The sequence below is a fragment of the Equus przewalskii genome, chromosome 2 (genome assembly GCF_037783145.1).
Source record: "Equus przewalskii isolate Varuska chromosome 2, EquPr2, whole genome shotgun sequence".
NCBI classification, from domain to species: Eukaryota; Metazoa; Chordata; class Mammalia; order Perissodactyla; family Equidae; genus Equus; species Equus przewalskii.
The window spans coordinates 51,803,642-51,820,948 of record NC_091832.1 but is presented as its reverse complement, the minus strand read 5'-3'; the positions used below and the strand labels follow the sequence as shown (position 1 = coordinate 51,820,948).

Here is a 17,307-nt window from a genome sequence, read left to right as displayed (position 1 = left end):
GTGCTCCCCTGCCTCAGCTCTGAGCTGACACACAAAGGATTAGCGCCCTGGCCCTGCCTGCTGGTCTCCTTTCTCACTTCACCATGAGTGTGAGAACTGAGCCCATTCAGTCATTTAACAACTCCTGAGCTCCTGCTCTGTGCCAGCCTGACCTAGGCGCTGGGGATAGAGCAGCAAGCAGCACAGTCCTTCCCTTCCACCCCAGCCTTCAAGAATGCAGGGAGCAGCCGAGGCAGTGGTTCGCTGCTGGATTCTCCCTGCACTAACCTCGCCAGGCTGCCCCTGTCTGCCCCGCCCCACTGAGAGTCCAGCACATGTGTTTACACTTGAATCGTTGACTGCGGTCCAGTTGCCTTTTTGGCAATGGCATCAAGCATTCAAAGATGCTCAGATCTTTTGTGTTCAGCTCTTTCTCTCAGAATGGATATCCCTTGGAATGAGACTCCAGTGTGTCCCTTTATTCCTTGTGCATTATCTGAGGGCCTAGAATCCTGGTGGTGTCCCCTTAAATCTCTCCCCAGTAGAGGAGAGAGGTCTCAGGACCAGTGAGCTAGAAAAGCAACCACAACCCCGCTACAGAGGCTACCAGAAGCAGAGGAGGGGAAATGTTCATGAACTTCTCTTAGGCTGTCACATGTCGAGTGGCATCGAGTAGAAGGATTGAGCTCCCACTCCCAACATGCTTCTCAGCTTCCAGTGGGAGACCTCAAGTTTCTCATCAGCCAGAATGATCCAGCCCAGTGGGAAACCTGCAGTCCATCTCTGTGCAAGTCCATGCAGTCCCCCGCCAGGGAGACCAGGTGTTCTCTGACATCCCACACACATCAGCACACTTGGGGATTGCAAAAGAGGGTGCCAGGAGCCAGGGCTGTAGCTCCAGGGGTTAGGCAGGCTCTCTGCCTCCTGTCCCAGAGCACCTACTCTGGGTTCTTGGTCTTTAGAAGAGCTGGATTCTGGCTAAGACGTCCTTAATTTTAATTTCATCCCTTTGGAAAAAAAATACTTTTCGTACGTAAAGACTGCTCAGCTGTCACCTCTTAGGACGTAAGAAAGGAGATGTGTCCAGTGAAGGGAGGCCCCGGTATAGTCCTGGCACAGGACTTCAGGCTTAGCCAAAATCAGGGTTTATCCTAGCTGTCAGTTGACCGTGTGTTTTGTGCTGCTTTTTCTCTCTGCCAAAGTAGTGACAGACCAGTCTGCACCCCCGGACTGCTCTGGTCCGCGCCCCACACCAGTGTGTAGGAGAGGAACAAGGAGACACCGTCCATGGGCCAGGCACCTTGCTCTGTGCTCTACATAAACTGCTTCTTGACCCTCCAACAAGCCAATGCAGCTGACACTGTCACTGCATTTCCTTGTCAGCCACCTGAAATTTACATGGGATAAGTCTAAATGAAATTATCCTGCTTTACTAGAAAAGAAACTGAGACTCAAAATGTTAGGTAGCATGTTTAATGCTCTACAGCTAGCGTGAGAGTTCGTGTCTTATCTGTCTCTGCTCATTCCTCTCCACCACCTTCCCCCGCAGCACTGTTGGAGAAAGGATTAGACTAACCTCAGTGCGGACTTGGAAGGGCCTGGGCACAGCCCCTTTGGTCCAGAACACATCTCCCAGCTGCAGTTGCACCGAGCTAAGACTTTGATTCCTGCCCCCCTACAGGCCTGTTGGGTTAGGTAACACTTTTAACCTTCACTAGGCATATGTGCCTTAGTGGGAGTGAATTTTGAATTTTCAAATTTTGGGTTGCTCTTAAAGAGCAGCTTTTGATGGATCTTAAGGAAGGCGATGATGAAAATTTTGGGTTCTTGGATGGAGAAAAAGTGGATCTGTTAAAAAGAGGGAAACAATTGTAGGATAGGAGGCTGGGGCACCAGTGGTGAATTTTCCTTCACAATTTTGTGTAAGGTTCTAGATGCTAGCATCATAAAGTAGGGAAATGATCATGTGTTCCTGCTTCTAAATTTTACAGTTCAGATGAGGCAGGCTAGATATCTCCATGTAAGTGAGACACGTTGTGGTGCCTTGAGGACCTTAGCTGAGGAATTCCTCGTGTCGTTCCCTCACCATCCCTGCCGGGCCCCCCATTCAGCTCCCCTGTGTGCACTTGTCTGCGTGTTTGTTTGTTCTGTCTGCTCCACTGGAGCCCATGTCTGTTGTATTCGCTGGTGTATCCCTAGCACCTGGCAGAATGCATTGCGCTCAATAGGTGTTCAGTAAATGTTTGTGGCATGAATGAGTGTAGTTTAAAAAAAAGGCCTGAACTAGGAGTTGAATTCTAGCCTTGGTTTGCCACTAACAAGCCCTGCGTCCTTATGTCAATCATTTCCCCTCTCTGGGCTTCATCCACCTCGTTTATAGCGTGACTTAATTGGCCAGAATAATGTTCTGCCATTCTGTGACTTTTTTTTTTTTTTTGAGAAAGATTAGCCCTGAGCTAACTGCTGCCAATCCTCCTCTTTTTGCTGAGGAAGACTGGCCGTGAGCTAACATCCATGCTCATCTTCCTCTACTTTATATGTGGGATGCCCACCTTAGCATGGCGTGCCAAGTGGTGCCATGTCCACACCCAGGATCCAAACCGACGGACCCCGGACCGCCAAAGCGAAACGTGTGCACTTAACCACTGCGCCACCCGGCCGGCCCCTGTGACTCTTGAATTTACCTAAATCCAAGCATGGAGTGTGAGGTGGGTGGGCTTTTAGAATGCTCTTTCACTGGGGGCACTGCTGATGGAAGTGTGTGTGGTGAAGAACAGGGCGGGTTTTAACAATTGCTGCAGGTTTGCACTCCCTGACCTTCAACTTTTGATGAGAGTCAGAGTCAGGATTTAGGGCTCTCAGGGTAGCAGCCAAGAAGGCAGCTTTTTCAGTCATGGTTTTAATGCATCAGCAAACGCCTTTTTTTCCCTTTTGGTAGAATGATGGGTCAGAGCACAGGCTTTGGAGCCAGGCTGCCTGTGTTCAGATGCCAGCTCTACAGCTCACTAGTGACGTCACCCTGCACAGTTACTCCCCTCTGTCCCAGGGATCTCCTCAGTGCCGTGCGGGCCACAAGTGCACGTGCCTCCTAGATGAGGTCTGGGGGAGAGCCTGTGGAAGCACGCAGAGAGTGCTCCCTGACTCTTAACTGGGTCACTTCACAGAGCACCTCAGTCCAGAGGCTCATCAAGCCGGCCAGGGAGCCGGTGCTGCCCCTGTGGAAGAGAACGAAGGAGAGGCCTCGAGCTTGATCCCCTCCTTTGGGCTCCCAGATGTCATTTACTTCACAGGCCCCCACCGAGAGACCGTTGCCGAGGCCCCATTTTACAGATGGAGAGACTCAGGCCCTAGGACTGCAAGGGACTTTCTTGACTTCACCTGACATGGTGGCAGCAGAATTGGGTTCAGGACTCAAACCCACTTGGTTTAAATATCTCTGGCATAGGGGAAGTCTGATAACCAATCAAGAATTCAGAGACCTTGCTTGAGTCCATAGTAATAGCGTTTGTGTTCGTGACATCCCAGCATTCAGAGCATGGACACATGATCTTTCTTGATCCACCCTGAACCTAGCAGGTGGTAGGACCTGTGAGGAAACAGGGCTGTGACGGGAAGGTGACCTGCTCCGGCTCAGAGCTGCTAAGTGGCTGAGACTGTGCCAACTCCAGACCCGCCCGCTTTCCTCTGTACCCTGCTGCCTCCCTGCATGGGTTTCAGTCACATTCCTAGCACCTCACCTGCCACAGGACGGGAGGGTGAGAAGAGGGAACACAGCTTGGCGCCTCGCCCCCTGTGGCAGAAGAACAGAGCCATAATCCGCGGTACTTGCCTGGCTGGCCCATGGGAGGAGAGTCTTTTCACGCTAAATCAAACACTTAATTAATTTGGGAACACAGGGGTACTGTGTGGTTAAAGATCTGCCGGGGCTTGTATGGACTGGACGGCGTTGTTTTCTGCAGACTGGGGGAGGCAGTTTCAGGAGGCTAGCAGATTTTTTCCAATGTGTTGTCATTTCTCCGATGATTGAGTTATCTCTTTCATTACAGGTGGAGAGAGACTTTGAAAGGGAGTATGGAAAACTTCAGCAGTGAGTGTCAAAACCCAGAAGGATGGGGTGCGGGGTCAGAGAAAGACGAGAGCCTTCTGCCAGGTCTCATGTCCAACACTGCCCCTTCTGCTCACCAGCTGTTAGTGGGCTGCTCGTTGCACCCTGGGAGCTGAGGGCAGCGCAGGTCACCACGTGCCAGAAATTCTCCCCCAACTGCTGGCTGTGTGACAGTCGTTCGCTCGTAGTCTTTGGGTGCTTGGCTCCATGCAGAGCTTGTAGTGGCCCTTCCGTCAGTGGGGAAAATCCCCACAGAGAAGGCAGGGCCCCTTCTCCTCCCAGCAGGCATTCCAGAGTGTCAGGTTGGGCTTAACTCAGGTAGACACAAAGAAAAGGGGCCAAAAGGTAGTTGGCGATGCCAGGTACCCAGGCCTGTGCCGCTGCCTTGCAGGCTGGAGGAGCAGACCAAGAGGCTGCAGAAGGACATGAAGAAGAGCACCGATGCTGACCTAGGTAGGTGGCACTGCCCCTGTGACTGACCTGGACTGGGCCGGGCAGAAAGGGTTGCACTCCACCCTCAGTCACTTTCGGGCTGGGTTTGAAGTACATACACTTAGTAGATGCCTGACAGATGTCCCTGAGAAGTGGCTTGAGGTCACGCTTCACTTAGCAGTTCACCACCACCACTGTCCCCACTGCAGCCGGAGGCACTGCCTGCCTGCACGGAGCCCCAGCTCCCAAGGCTGGTGCTGCAGGTGCTCATACCGCTGCTCGTCCAGAGGACACGGGCCGCTCTGATGTGGCCACCTCTCACTCCTGGCGCCTAGCGTCTCCAGACTGTGTGTAGCAGGCCAAGGGTCTGATTTTGGAGTCCCTCTGTCACTCGTTTCATCAGTGGTTCTGCGTTACCTGGGTCACATCTTTGTCATTCCCCACTGCCTTTCCAGTGAGGGAGATGCTGGCCCTATTGCTGCCTTTGCTTCCTACTTCTCCAGACAGCTGCACCAGCAGAGTATAAATGAAGGAAGGTAGTTGTTTTCATAGTGAGCGACTTTGGAAGCAAGTACAACATCAAGGATCCATGAAATGGAGTCTGGCTACAGAGAGCGTAGTGTTCCAACAAAGAAATCAGGATAAACGTGGGGCCCCTGGAGCCTCCTTGGCCTCCTCTGCCCCAAGTCAGAAGTGGAGTCTGGGCAGCGAAAGCCCTCCTGAAGCAGTGGTGCCTCAGCCCATCACAAGACCCAAGTCACAGTCCATGCAGAGAGCCTCGCATGTTGGTGCATCTGAGTCACTGGAGGGCTCCCTACAATGCGGATTGCGCCGCCCCCGGCCTCCCTGCCCCGAGCCTTTCCAATTCATCAGGTCTGGGCAAGGCCTGAAAATCTGGGTTTCTAATAATTTCCCAGGCAATGCTGATGCAGCTGGTCCAGGGACCCCACTTTGAGAACCACTGCTCCAAACAATTGAGGGGACTCAAATTATACCCTTCCTGATCTTGGAATCTCCTCAGCTGCCTGGACAATATCTAAAACCCCAAGCTGTGGTTCCAAAACAAGGTCATCCCGGGTGTGACCAGTGCCTGTTGGATCTCTGTTGACTCTTACATTCCGAGGTGGTATCAGGGCTCCAGAGACCCATGTGGAAGCCCAAGACCCTCACTCTCTCTAGGTTCAAAGACCACCAGCCTCCCAGTTTGTGCTGGGCTGACCAGGCCCCTCCGCTGTCCCTGCAGAGGCAGAATGAGGAGTGTGAGCTAGCCCGGAGGAGAGCAGAGGCCACAGCGCCCTGCTGTGCCCGCAGGGCCGTGATGTCCTGGGGAAGGATTGCAGACACAGTACTACACCAGTGGCTAATTGCCTGAGGGGACACAGGCTGTGAACTGACTTGGGAAGTTTCGAGCAAAGAAAGAGACAAAGGCATGAAGAGGTGAAGGCTTTAGGAAAAAAAAGGAAAGTTGGGAAGAAAGTCTTTCCCCCCACCCCCTGAGGGTTTTCTGGTTTTTTTCCTCAAATACTAAAAAAAATTAATGGAAGAAATTTTCCAAAAACATTTCCAGTTTTGTCCAGGTTTTTATTCTTTCAATTATGTTGTCTATGAAGACCGTTTCATTGTCCAGTCGGGCTACACGTGATGTTTGCTCCTAAGCCTACAGAGTCACTTTGCAGATTTATTTAAAGAGCGGTTTCCTCCATTGCTTCAGCATCTCTGCGGAGTTTACACTTCCAAGCTTCTCTCACATTTTGCTCTTTTGCTGGGTGCCTGCAGCATGCTTCCAAATTCGATTCAAGAGAAGCCCCAGGACAGTGCTCTGGGTAGCCAGTCATCCATTCTGGGCTTCTTTGCTGGCATGCAGAGGGGCCTGGGTGAGGAGGGACCCTCTGGTTTCTGTTTCTCCCACTCAAAATGTAGAGGCGGGCCCTTCCTCCTGGAACCCTGGGCTTGGGGCTACTTGCTCCTCACATGGAGTGCGAGGGGAGGTCACATCTGTGTTTAACTGGAAAGTGGCCCTTATTTCTTTGATTCTGAGACCTTTTTTGACATTTAACATCTCTGAAATCAAGGTGCCCTAACACTTGATAGTGTGTTCTGTTTTAATTGGCAGCATTTTTTTTTCTTAGTGGTTTATACAATAATGGTATGTCTTAAAAATGATAGCATCTTCAATTCAATGACATAAAATGGTAAGAAACACATTCAAAACCGTGTTTTCCCATGAGAGTCTGAAACTGGAACAGACACTATGGCACAAGCATGGCCCTTCCCCAGCCTATCTTCCTGTTCCTCTAGAATTTTGTTTGCAAATAATGGAGACTTGAAAACCTGTATGGGATCAAGAACTCCAAAACTGCCCACAAGTCTCCATCCTGCCTCTGAGCTGTTCTGTGACTTCCAGGCTCCCTATCTCTCGAACAGGCACCTAAACACATGCACAAGGCTGCAGCAGGGCAGCAGTCTCCATCCACGGAGCAGTGGGCACAGAGAAGACCTGTAACAATGTAAGCAGACACCCCATCAGAGCCTCTCGGGGCCCGCCACTGCTTTCCCCAGGCCGGGTCACCAGGAGAGCAGTGGCTGGGGAGGCGGCTGCCCAGGATCTAGTCTTGGCTCAGCGCTTGCAGCTGTCCAACCTGGGAGGAGTTACAAACTCTCCTGAGCCTCACCCTCATCCATAAAATGGAACCAAAATACATCTACCCTAGATATCTCCTGGGCTGTTTGAGCCCTATGGACGACAGTGGGTGCATGCGAACTCTGGCAGAGGCAGGATGGAGAGCTGCTCTGATTACTGGATGTCACTGAAACCAGGCGTTCCCTCGCTACACCGAATCTCACCTAGTTTGGTCAGTACAGTTTTGTTGAAACACAGCCACACGCACTCTTCAGGTACCGGCCGTGGCAGAGTTGGTAGTTGTAACAGATCCCATGCAGCCCGCAAAGCCTGGCATTTGAGTCTCTGGCCCTTTACGGCGAGTCGGCCGGCCCTGGTGTGGAGCACTGTTACTCTTGTCTGCTGGGGAGGCCCAAACCAGGCTGCACGTCTGAACCGCCTGGAAAGTTGTTTAAAAATATATATTCCTGGATTCCAGACTTACTGAATTAGAATCTTTGGAGCTAGAAATCTGCATTTCTTACAGCTTCCCACCCAGATGATTCTGTTCTAACCCTGAGTTTGGAAAATTAGATTACCACAACAGGTAAAACTGCTCAAAAGAATTACCCAGAACAGCACAAGTTGGTCAGGAATGAACATTATACAATGAAGACTAATGTCTCATGGCTTTGCGGTACTTTGTCGTTTTTGCGGCCTGTGGCGGCAGGTAGAGGTGATCCGGGAGCAGGCCCCTGGACCAAGGGAGGGCAGGGAGTCCTGAGGACAGGACGTTGAAGCCTGTCCCTTCACAGGCTCACTGAGCTTTGACTTCTTACAGCCATGTCCAAATCTGCTGTGAAGATATCCTTGGACTTGCTCTCCAATCCTCTCTGTGAGCAAGACCAGGACTTTCTGAACATGGTGACAGCCCTGGACACGGCCATGAAGCGGATGGATGCCTTCAACCAGGAAAAGGTGACTGGGGCCTTGGTTCCCCGCCTCTCGTGGCTTCTGTCTGGGTGGGGTGCCCGCATGGAGTCCTCACAGGGCTCCGTGTCCTCTTTGGGCACCCTCAGCCCTCTGAGGCCTCTGTCCCAAGCCCTATGAGCTCTTTCCTGGCTGACATGCGTCAGCACTAGGTGCTTCCTGTGGCTCCCATGAGCTCGCACCACACACTGTGAGTCCGTGAAGGAGACTCAGGTCAGCTCTGCCCACCCGTAGCCCCTCGAACTTTCTGTAGTTGCCCAGCCAGCCTCCTCGCTGAGCAAGGTCATTATCAGCCTTGGCGGACAGCAGCTGGCAGAATGCGAACTGACCAGGGACAAGGACAGTGCTCCTTGTTGCCCTTCAGGCTTCCTGGTCATCATCTCCGCCCTGCTTCAGCTGCAGAGTTAGGGGTTCCCCACTTCACCTGCCTGCTGTGGTCTCCTCCCTGCCTGGGGCTCTTGGGGTACCCCGACCGGTCTCCCTTCTCAGGAACTGGGAGCCTCCCCTTTTACAAGGGGTCTGACTTCCTCCCAGTTTTGATGTCAATGGTTTTTCTTTTTACAGGTGAACCAGATTCAAAAGACCGTGATCGAACCCTTAAAAAAGTGAGTAAAGATCAGCCGGGCACCATGGGCCTTGGGGAACTAGGCTCAGGGCTCTTTTGGAAAGACAGGTCAACTGGCCACTTGGGGACTGAATATCGTTTCTAGCAGCCTGTCACAGACTCACATGGGCTGACGGGAAACTGCGGGGATGCCGGCTACATGATCTGTGGCCCCGGGATTGAGACTCCTGGTGGCTGCAGAGCACCCGCCTTGCCCAGAGGCGCTCAGTGATGGGAGGGCCTCCTGACCCTCCACAGCAGCTGGCAGTTGCTCCAGTGGTCATTTTTCATTTTCCCCTTTGTTCCTGACTGGAAACCATTGGGAGCAAAGCTCGCTGAGTTAAGCTAGCAGAGGTCTTGGCCAGCCCTCAGCGGGGATGAGCAAGGCCTTTCATCTCGCAGCCGGATTGGGAGAGCAGCTGCCTGCAGCAGTCAGCTTTTGAAATGTGGGGGTGGCCGCATATGGGGAAGGGCCAGCAGCGGGGTCCCGCCTGGGAAGGTCCCCTAACTCGTGACCTGTCAGGGTCAGAAATTCTTCTGTGAGACTCATCTTCTGTCGGGCAGGCTCTGGTCAGTGATCAGACAAGCCTATTCCCTGGGTTCCCTCAGGGGTGGGCCAGGGGGACAGGCAGGAGCATTGCCTTGAAGCTCCCGAATCACTTCATCTCCTTCCCTCAGCCTCTCCCAAACAGGCTGTGACCTAGAAAGGCCCCTGCTCCCGCCCGGCAGCTGCGCTTTATTACCTCTTCTGTGGTGGTCCCTGGCAGTCGCCTCGCCAGGGCCCGGTAATGAGGCTCTGCTCATTACCATTAGGCCTGGCCCAGGGCCCAGCAGGAGATGAAGAGAGCAGGTTCTGATCCTCTAGCCCTAGTGTCGGGGTTGTTGAGCTCTTCATCCTGTGTAGGTCCAGGGGCTGGGGCCAGGGAAAGCTCTTTCTGAGCTCAGGCTGTCTGGAGGCTCAGCCATGGCAGGGAGGCTGAGCCTCGCATGGGAAGGAATTTGCCCCTGCTCCGTAGCCTCTGCTCAGCCCCAGGTCGAAGGGTCACATGAGGTGAGGGGCTGGGTGCCGAGGAGGCCAGTGGTTCAGGAGGGAGGTGTCAAAAGGAGCTCCATTGCTTGTGGCTTTCTGACCCAGTCTCCAGGACCAACAGTTAAGAGCTGGGTGGGAAGGATCACGGGCAGAGCAGACCCTGCACACGAGGGTCCCAGGGGGCTGCCACAGAGGCTGCCATGGATACACATGGTTGGCTGGCAGAGCTGGGCAGGGGGCACCAGCTCAGAGAACTGGGGGACTGACTCCTGTCTCGATTTCACAACCAACGAGGAGGCCTTGAAATCTGACGCCCAGCTTCTGGAGCCACATGGAGAGAAATCCCGGCTGCTTCCCACCTCCCTAGCAGCCCACCACCTGCCAGGAAGGTGGGTGAGTGGCAGAGGGGGCAGGCACCATCTCCGAAGCAGATCCGCTGACCTCTGCATGAGCCCCCCGGGCCTGCCTGGCTACCGGTCGGCTTCTCTGCATCCCAGAGCCGACATGTGATCTCCCCCGACCACATGAAACCGGCACTGCCTGTTGCCTCCTCTTGGCAGGAGAGCAGCTCCCAGGGACCCCAGCACCGGAAACAGGAAACTGCAGCTTTCCTGTCCTCTGATGAGGAACATTGCCACAAGGCCACCCTACCGCCCCCAGCCTCCCCCAGGGGCTCGGCCTCTAATCCCCCAGTCTCTGGGCTGTGTTCACATGGTCGGATGGGGATGCTTTCAATTTCCCTTTCCTGGTGGGTGGAAGATCCCGGCTGTGTGGGCACAGATTGAGGAATGGCAGGCATTCCCCACCAGGGCCGGCTGCTCCCAGCCCACCTCCCAGCCGGCCTCTCTCTCCCTCCTCCTTTCCCTCCTCCCTTTATCGCTGCCTCTTCACCCCACGCTCACCCAGGGGAGGCAGTTTGCTGTTGAACCTTAGGACAGGCAAGAAACGGGCAGCCGCCGTGGGGAGAGCTTCAGCGTGTGCCTGGTGTGGGCCTGGCCCTGTTCTCCCTTCCTTGAGGATAGACGTAATGCAGACTTCAGGAGCTTATGATCCAGTGCAGAAGCCATGATGGTATTCTCAAGAAAAGGGACCAGTAGTATAACTGCCAAGGTGGTGCAGTTCAATGGACATGCGGGATGGGCAGTCCCAGCCTGCCCCCGCCCGACCCATGACCTTGTTGGCTAGGTCCCTGTTCCTCTGAGTCTCTTTACCCATCATGGAAAGGGAGAGCGGAACTGAACTCTTGGGATGGCACAGTCAGTGCTCAGGAGCAGGGGAGGGAGGCCTCAGGGGGCTGAAGTGGCCGGGTGAGCTGCATGTGGGGACGGAGCCTATCCTAGGGCCCTGTCCCAAGGACTTCCGTGTTCCACCTCACTACTGATGATCAGGGGAGGAACAGGGAACTCAGCAGAAAAGGGCTGGCTTTCCAGCCTTGTTTCTTGGTGGCAGCCCAGTACAAGTGCAGACTTCATGCCGCAGGTGAGCTTTGCTCCCATCCTCGTCAGGTGCAGTCAGCAGGTACCTCTTTAGGGTTCCAGGGGCATGTCCATGAGGGGTCCAGGCACTGGGGACCAGCCTACGCTTGTCCTCACTTCCCTGATGACTTCCTTCCTCTGGCCGACAGATGGAGGAAGGTACTACCGCCCTCCACATCTGGGGGGCCCTGCTACTGGACAAACCACCCTCGTCGCACAGCACCGCAGTATTTATACTGCCCGACATACCGCCCAACACATGGAGCTGGCAAAGTCCGTTCTGTTGCTTCTGAGTAGAAAATGGGGAGGTGGAGCCTCAGAGGGGTAGGACCCTGCAGCCGAAGATCAGAGTGTTCATCCTCGCTCTTGTCAGCTGCCTCAGAATACACTGTCGGATCTCCCTGCCTGACCTTAGTTTCCCCACTTTAATGTGAGAAGGGCATGACTCCTGCCCCTACCCCTAGGGAGTCCCGAAGCCAGGGTGAAAACCACCCAGGTGGCAATGATTCGTGTCCCATGAATGGTAAACTAAGCCATCAGAGCCTTCTGTGGCCTCTTGCTTTGACTGTGAGGGGTTCTTGTGAGAATGGTGAAGAATGGTTGTCGTGGAGGGTCTGATGAGCAGCTGGCAGCAGTTTTCACTGCAGCCGTGTGCTCCCCGCAGAGGACAGGCGACCTTACTTCCAGAAGGCTGAAGGCAGTGTCCTGTAGACGCAGCCCGTCTGCACCACCCATCCCTTGAGGCTGCCTGGCACTGTGTGGAGAGCTGTAAGCCTGGATCCTGCCTTCCTTACACCTCGCGGCCCCGGCCTTGGCCCTGGGGTTGGATTTCTGTTTCCTTTGTGGCTGATCCAGTCCCAGCATTTAGTCAGCGTTCCTGGCTATCGGTCCCTGGCCCTGGACATAAACCCCAGCTGACAACTGAGGGAAGGGGTTAGAGGGTTAGCCAAGATACAAGAGCTGGCGGCCGACCAGCAGGCTGGTAATCCTGTCTCGTACCTGTGCGATACGCCACACACACACTGCTGCATCCATTGCGGTGCCCTCCTTCCTGAGAAGAGGAGCTCCAAGTGATGGGATTGTGGCAAGGCAAGAAAACCCTCCACTTTGTGCCTCTCTGCCTGTCTCTCTTTCTCTTCCTGTCTCTGTGCCAGCACCCAGCCAAATAGACAGCAGAGGCCAGGCACTGGGACCACCCAAGCAGCAGGTTGCTTCTAACAAGAGAATCAGGGTGGCTGCTGGAAACCCCTTGTCCAGTTGGGGTGGAGGGGGAGGTAGCGTAGTGGCTTCTCAGGCCCAACTGTACCTGTTCCTTTGAGCCACACGCTTCTCAGCTGCTGGTCACGCTCCTCCCAGGAAGAGAGAGGGGTTCACCTAGCAACTGAGACCCCATCATAGAAACTGCCTGAGGCAAAAGCAGTGAGGCCAGCTCCTGCCCAAGGTTTCACCTGTTCACACCTTCTCCAGGGGGACCATTTGTCCTGGAGGTGGCAGTCCCCGTATCCAGTTTGCACAGCACCACGTAGGCCTACATCTTCTGCCTGGCAAGTCATTCAAATACTGATTTGACCGCTGTGTGCGGGGCATGTGACAGGGTTCAGAGAAGTGTGGCTTCTTGCCCACTTCTTTAGCATTTCCAGTGGGGTAGGGAGCCTATCAGGGACACGCATCAAGTTAGAAGAATTTGTGTTAGCAGCCTTTCTCAGGGATAAGCCCTTTGTTTCATCAGAATCTCCTTACTCCCTGGGTCTATAGCTGTGTTTGGGGCATTTAATGCTTTGGTCAAATTTATGTTCTCTATTCTCTGGCAAAAGTATTCATTACTCTTATGTCACACATACTCTGGACTTGTTGAGACTTTTAAAAACCAAGTTGATGGTCATGTACTTTTGAGAGGCAGACTTGGCAAGTCATTCTTCATGTGGTATCTGAACGACCTGGTGATGACCCATGCTCTTAGAGACACCCTCCTGGCTCTGAGCACTTGTGAAAGGCTGAAATCAGCAACTGATTGAGGTCCCAGTGAGGAGAGTCCGACCTCATACCTCATTCCTGCCCCCGTCTTTTGTCTTCTCCGGGTTGCTCCAGGAGGAACTGACTCTTCTCCTGGTCCTGGTCCGCCCACTCCATGCTTCTCAACCCCAGATAACCACTGCGCCGTCATGTTCCTCAGATACATGGCCGGATCTCCACCAGCTGCTCGAGCTCCCAGCTTGTGTGGTAGACGCCTCTGCCACCAAGCCCTCCAGCAGCAGTGACAGCACCTCCTGCCCCTCAGGCTTTGCCATCAGGGAAGTTGCCCCATCTTCTCCTGCCCAGTTTCAGAAAAGCTGCTTGCAGGTTTGCCTTGCCATCTCCCACACCCGTGAATCATGGGAAATGCAGCGTCCCTGCCTCGGATGCAGTCCTGCCCTGCGTCAGTCTCAAGACAGCATTGCCCTTCCCAGTTAAAGATGACACTGGTCACAAAGATTATGCCCACAACGGCCAAAAATGCCAAAGCCTCTGCCACTGCTCTTTCTGAGCGGCCCACTCCTCTGAGCATTCCCTTATGGTCCTTTTTAGTCCCAGTGGGGTAGGAAGAGGTCCTTGAGTCATTTTCCTCAAACATCTGGTTTGACAGTTTGGCCATTTCAATGGCAGAAGCAAAAGATTCCTACTTTTCCTGTGCTCAGCTGGTAGAACAGGCCAGGAGTAGGTTCTGATTGCAGTTCTGTCACCTGCTGGGACACTTGAGTTCTCTGCTGGACCATCACTACCTAATTGCGACCTTGGACAGGTGATGCCATCTCTCTGGCCTCAGTTGCTTTCATTGTTTTAAAAGAAGATGTTCGACAGATGACTTCCATGGAGTCTTCAGCTCTGCCATGCTCTATCTCAGGTCTCGGTAAAGTGGCACAGGGTCACACGAGATGGGTAGGTAAGGGGGCAGTGGTGCATAAGTGGCATGCGTTTGTGACGCACTGTCATCCTCTGGTCAGTGGAGTGACCCCCTAGCCCTGTCTTCTCTCCTTTGGCTTACCCCAAGACAGCATTCTCAGTAGCATGAGCTCCACAGGGGCCAGGGCCTCTCTGTCTCGTTCACAGTGAAATCCCCAAGACCTAGGAAAGGGTCTGGCACTTAGTAGGCACTCAATATGTATTTCTGGATGCAGCTCCAGGAACAAGCCCGTATCCAACCCAGCTATGTCCTGCAGGTTTGGCAGTGTCTTCCCAAGCCTCAACATGGCTGTGAAACGGCGGGAACAGGCCTTGCAGGACTACAGGAGACTGCAGGCCAAGGTGGAGAAGTATGAGGAGAAGGAGAAGACAGGGCCAGTGCTGGCCAAACTCCACCAGGTACCAAGGCGAAGAAGAGCTGGGGGCGGACAGCGGGCCACGTGGTTACACCTGGCAAGTTTCTCCACCTGGGTACCAACTCTGGGGCTGTGTGGCCAAGGCGCCAGACGTCCTGATACCCTACAGCAGGGACACTGGATAAGCCAGTGACACTGTGACATCCAGGGTCTTGTTCCCCAGGCCCGAGAAGAGCTTCGGCCTGTGCGGGATGACTTTGAGGCCAAGAACAAGCAGCTCCTGGATGAGATGCCGCGGTTCTACAACAGCCGCCTGGACTACTTCCAGCCCAGCTTTGAGTCCCTGATCCGAGCACAGGTGAGGCCACGCCCCACCCCGCCCCAGAGGATGGCCCAACACTTTTCCCTTGGGAGATAGTCCTGGGCTTTGTAGACATGTCTCATGCTGCTCCCCCCCGGAAGGGTGACCTAGCCATTCTCTGCAGAGTCAACATCCCCCCAAGGAAGGGAATCCAGGGGCCTCTGGTGACAGACTTTGGGCGTTTGCTGGAACTTCTGCTTGGGTCCCTATATTGCTCTTTGGTTAATCCCAGCCCTGGGATGAGGTTCCTTTTTGCTTAATGGTTCTTCCCTCGACTCCTCTCTGCCTCTCACATTTCACCAGCAGCAGCAGGAAGAACCAGGCTGCCCCTTCTGCACCTCGTTTCAATGGGTGGGTTCTCTGCCTGGCGTGCTCAGGAGGTCAAGGATGAAAGCCCTTTTCTGAGGACCCTGCACCCCCTAAACCATAATTAGTCCTCGTCTGTTGATGGAGCTAGTCACCTGTGGAGGGGTCCCTGAACCCAGGGGAGAGCCATGTCAGGGCCCCTGCCTGGGTGCCGGACCGTGGTGCCCCTTCCAGTGGAAAGGCAGGCTGGGCGTGGGTGGACGTGCCCAGTGTAGCACTGGGGCCAGGCAGCTTCAGGGTTGCTGCACACAGGCCAAGACCCTGTGTCTCCTGCTACTCTAGGGTGTAAGCACACAGAGTTTGTGCTCGGGTGTAGCTCCTGCCCTCCTTGCCCCGCAAACCGCCCCCGTTCTTCTAGCCAATAGCAGGGATTATTCTCCCCGCTTGTAAAAGAGAAAAGTTTGAGGTGCTAAAGCCAAGAGGTCTCCATGTGGGACCCCTAGCTGACTGCAGGTGCTCTGCATCCTGCCACCTTTCCCACCAAGTAACAAAGCTAAAGACTCACTCATCCTGTCCACCTCCAGCCCACTCCTGCTCTTGGCCTGGGTATCTGGCGCCCTCCAGTGGACACTGTCATTCCTTGCAGTGTCCACAATTGCAGGCACCCAAGGAAAACCTCCCTCCCAGCCTGCCTGCCATCTTTAGCAAACACAAAACCCAGGGGGCCATACACCTGGGATCAGGAACCCTGAGCAGGATTGATGTTGGAGCTGGGACTTGTTAGTGACCGTGTGCTTGGTCATTAGGGGAAAATGAGGCAGAGAACTAATGTGCACAAGGGAGTAGGGGGTTCCCACACTTGCCCCGAGAGCCTTGCCCCTGGAGGGGGGCTTCCTTCCAGCAGCTTCACCCTGGGCCCTGGAAGGAATGTGTTTAAGGACATCTGTGCCTTCCCTCTCCTACGTCATCATGGCTCCTGCTCCCAGCCTCCCAGCCCCCTGCATGCTGCCCTGCCCCCTGCATGCTGTTGCTCACAGGAGGAAGCTCCAGGGTGCCCAGGCTTCAGGGTGCCCAGGTTGGAGCAGTTTGGGGGCTAGAGATTCCCTGTAACCAGGCAGCAGGGTGGCTGGGGGTTGTTTACTGCCTCCTCAGCACCAGCCTCCCCCTGCCGCGGCTGCCATTGCCATTAGTCACTGGAGAAGTGAGCATTCCTAGTGACTCAGCCAGCAGTGCAGCTCTCGGCTCTCAGCAGGGAGTTGCGGGGAAGGGGCCATCCCCCACCCTCCCCAGCACTAGCCCAGGCCCTGTCCCCTGAGGTGAAGACCTTGATTTAGCTCCCTTCAGCCCAGGGGAAACCTAGCTGTGGGAGACAATTCCTCAGAAGCAGCTCAGCCAGAGCCTTGCCACCAAACCTGCCACTCAGGCTTGCCTTGCCAGTGACAGCACTCCCGGGGTCTGGAGTAGAAGTTGAGTTCCTTCTCCCTGGAGACAACTTGCAGCTGAGGGTGATAAAATTTAGGGGTATTTGAATAGTGTGGGGCACTTTCGTGAAAGTACAGACTTTCATTTGCCATGAGGTGGAGACAGGCAGAAATGGCCCATCTTCCTCCCCTGGAAGAGCCCGTCCTGGGCCAGCTCAGGCCCTGGGTCTCAGCAGTCCTCGGCCATCTGGGAGTTCCTGTGGGTCTCCCCCATTCCTCGGCATGCCCCGCCTCACTCTTATCGCCTCTCCTGTCCCACTTCTGGGGCCTACACAGAGGGAAACACGGAAGGAGCTTGGCATCAGCCGTTTTCCTAGCTACCCCACTCAGGCAGTGATTCACGGTGGGACGAGTGGGAAGCAGCAGAAGGCTAGGAAGGTGTCGCCTTTCTCACCTTTACTCCCTTTTTTTTTTTTAAGGTTTTGTTTCTCCTTTTTCTCCCCAAAGCCCTCTGATACATAGTTGTGGGTCCTTCTAGTTGTGGCACGTGGGATGCCGCCTCAGCATGGCTTGATGAGCAGTGCCACATCCACACCCAGGATCCAAACCAGCAAAACCCTGGGCCACCGAAGCGGAGCACACGAACTTAACCGCTCGGCCACGGGGCCAGCCCTCCCCTTTACTTCTAAAGACTGACTCTTTAAAGACT

General features: G+C 54.4%; 1 protein-coding gene across 4 annotated transcripts in view; it reads left to right on the top strand.

Annotated features, from left to right (window-relative positions):
* Nucleotides 1-17,307, top strand: part of BIN3 (bridging integrator 3) — a 56,499-nt gene that overhangs the window by 27,718 nt on the left and 11,474 nt on the right. For 2 of the 4 annotated variants that reach the window (XM_070611295.1, XM_008522972.2), the window contains exons 3-8: nucleotides 4,026-4,066; nucleotides 4,476-4,537; nucleotides 7,957-8,093; nucleotides 8,670-8,710; nucleotides 14,412-14,553; nucleotides 14,734-14,868. In XM_070611295.1, the coding sequence (XP_070467396.1) occupies nucleotides 4,026-4,066; nucleotides 4,476-4,537; nucleotides 7,957-8,093; nucleotides 8,670-8,710; nucleotides 14,412-14,553; nucleotides 14,734-14,868 (558 nt within the window). Of the gene's footprint in view, nucleotides 1-2,536; nucleotides 2,688-4,025; nucleotides 4,067-4,475; nucleotides 4,538-7,956; nucleotides 8,094-8,669; nucleotides 8,711-14,411; nucleotides 14,554-14,733; nucleotides 14,869-17,307 lie in introns of all 4 variants that reach the window. The other 2 variants (XM_070611293.1, XM_070611294.1) reach the window with 2 other exon arrangements.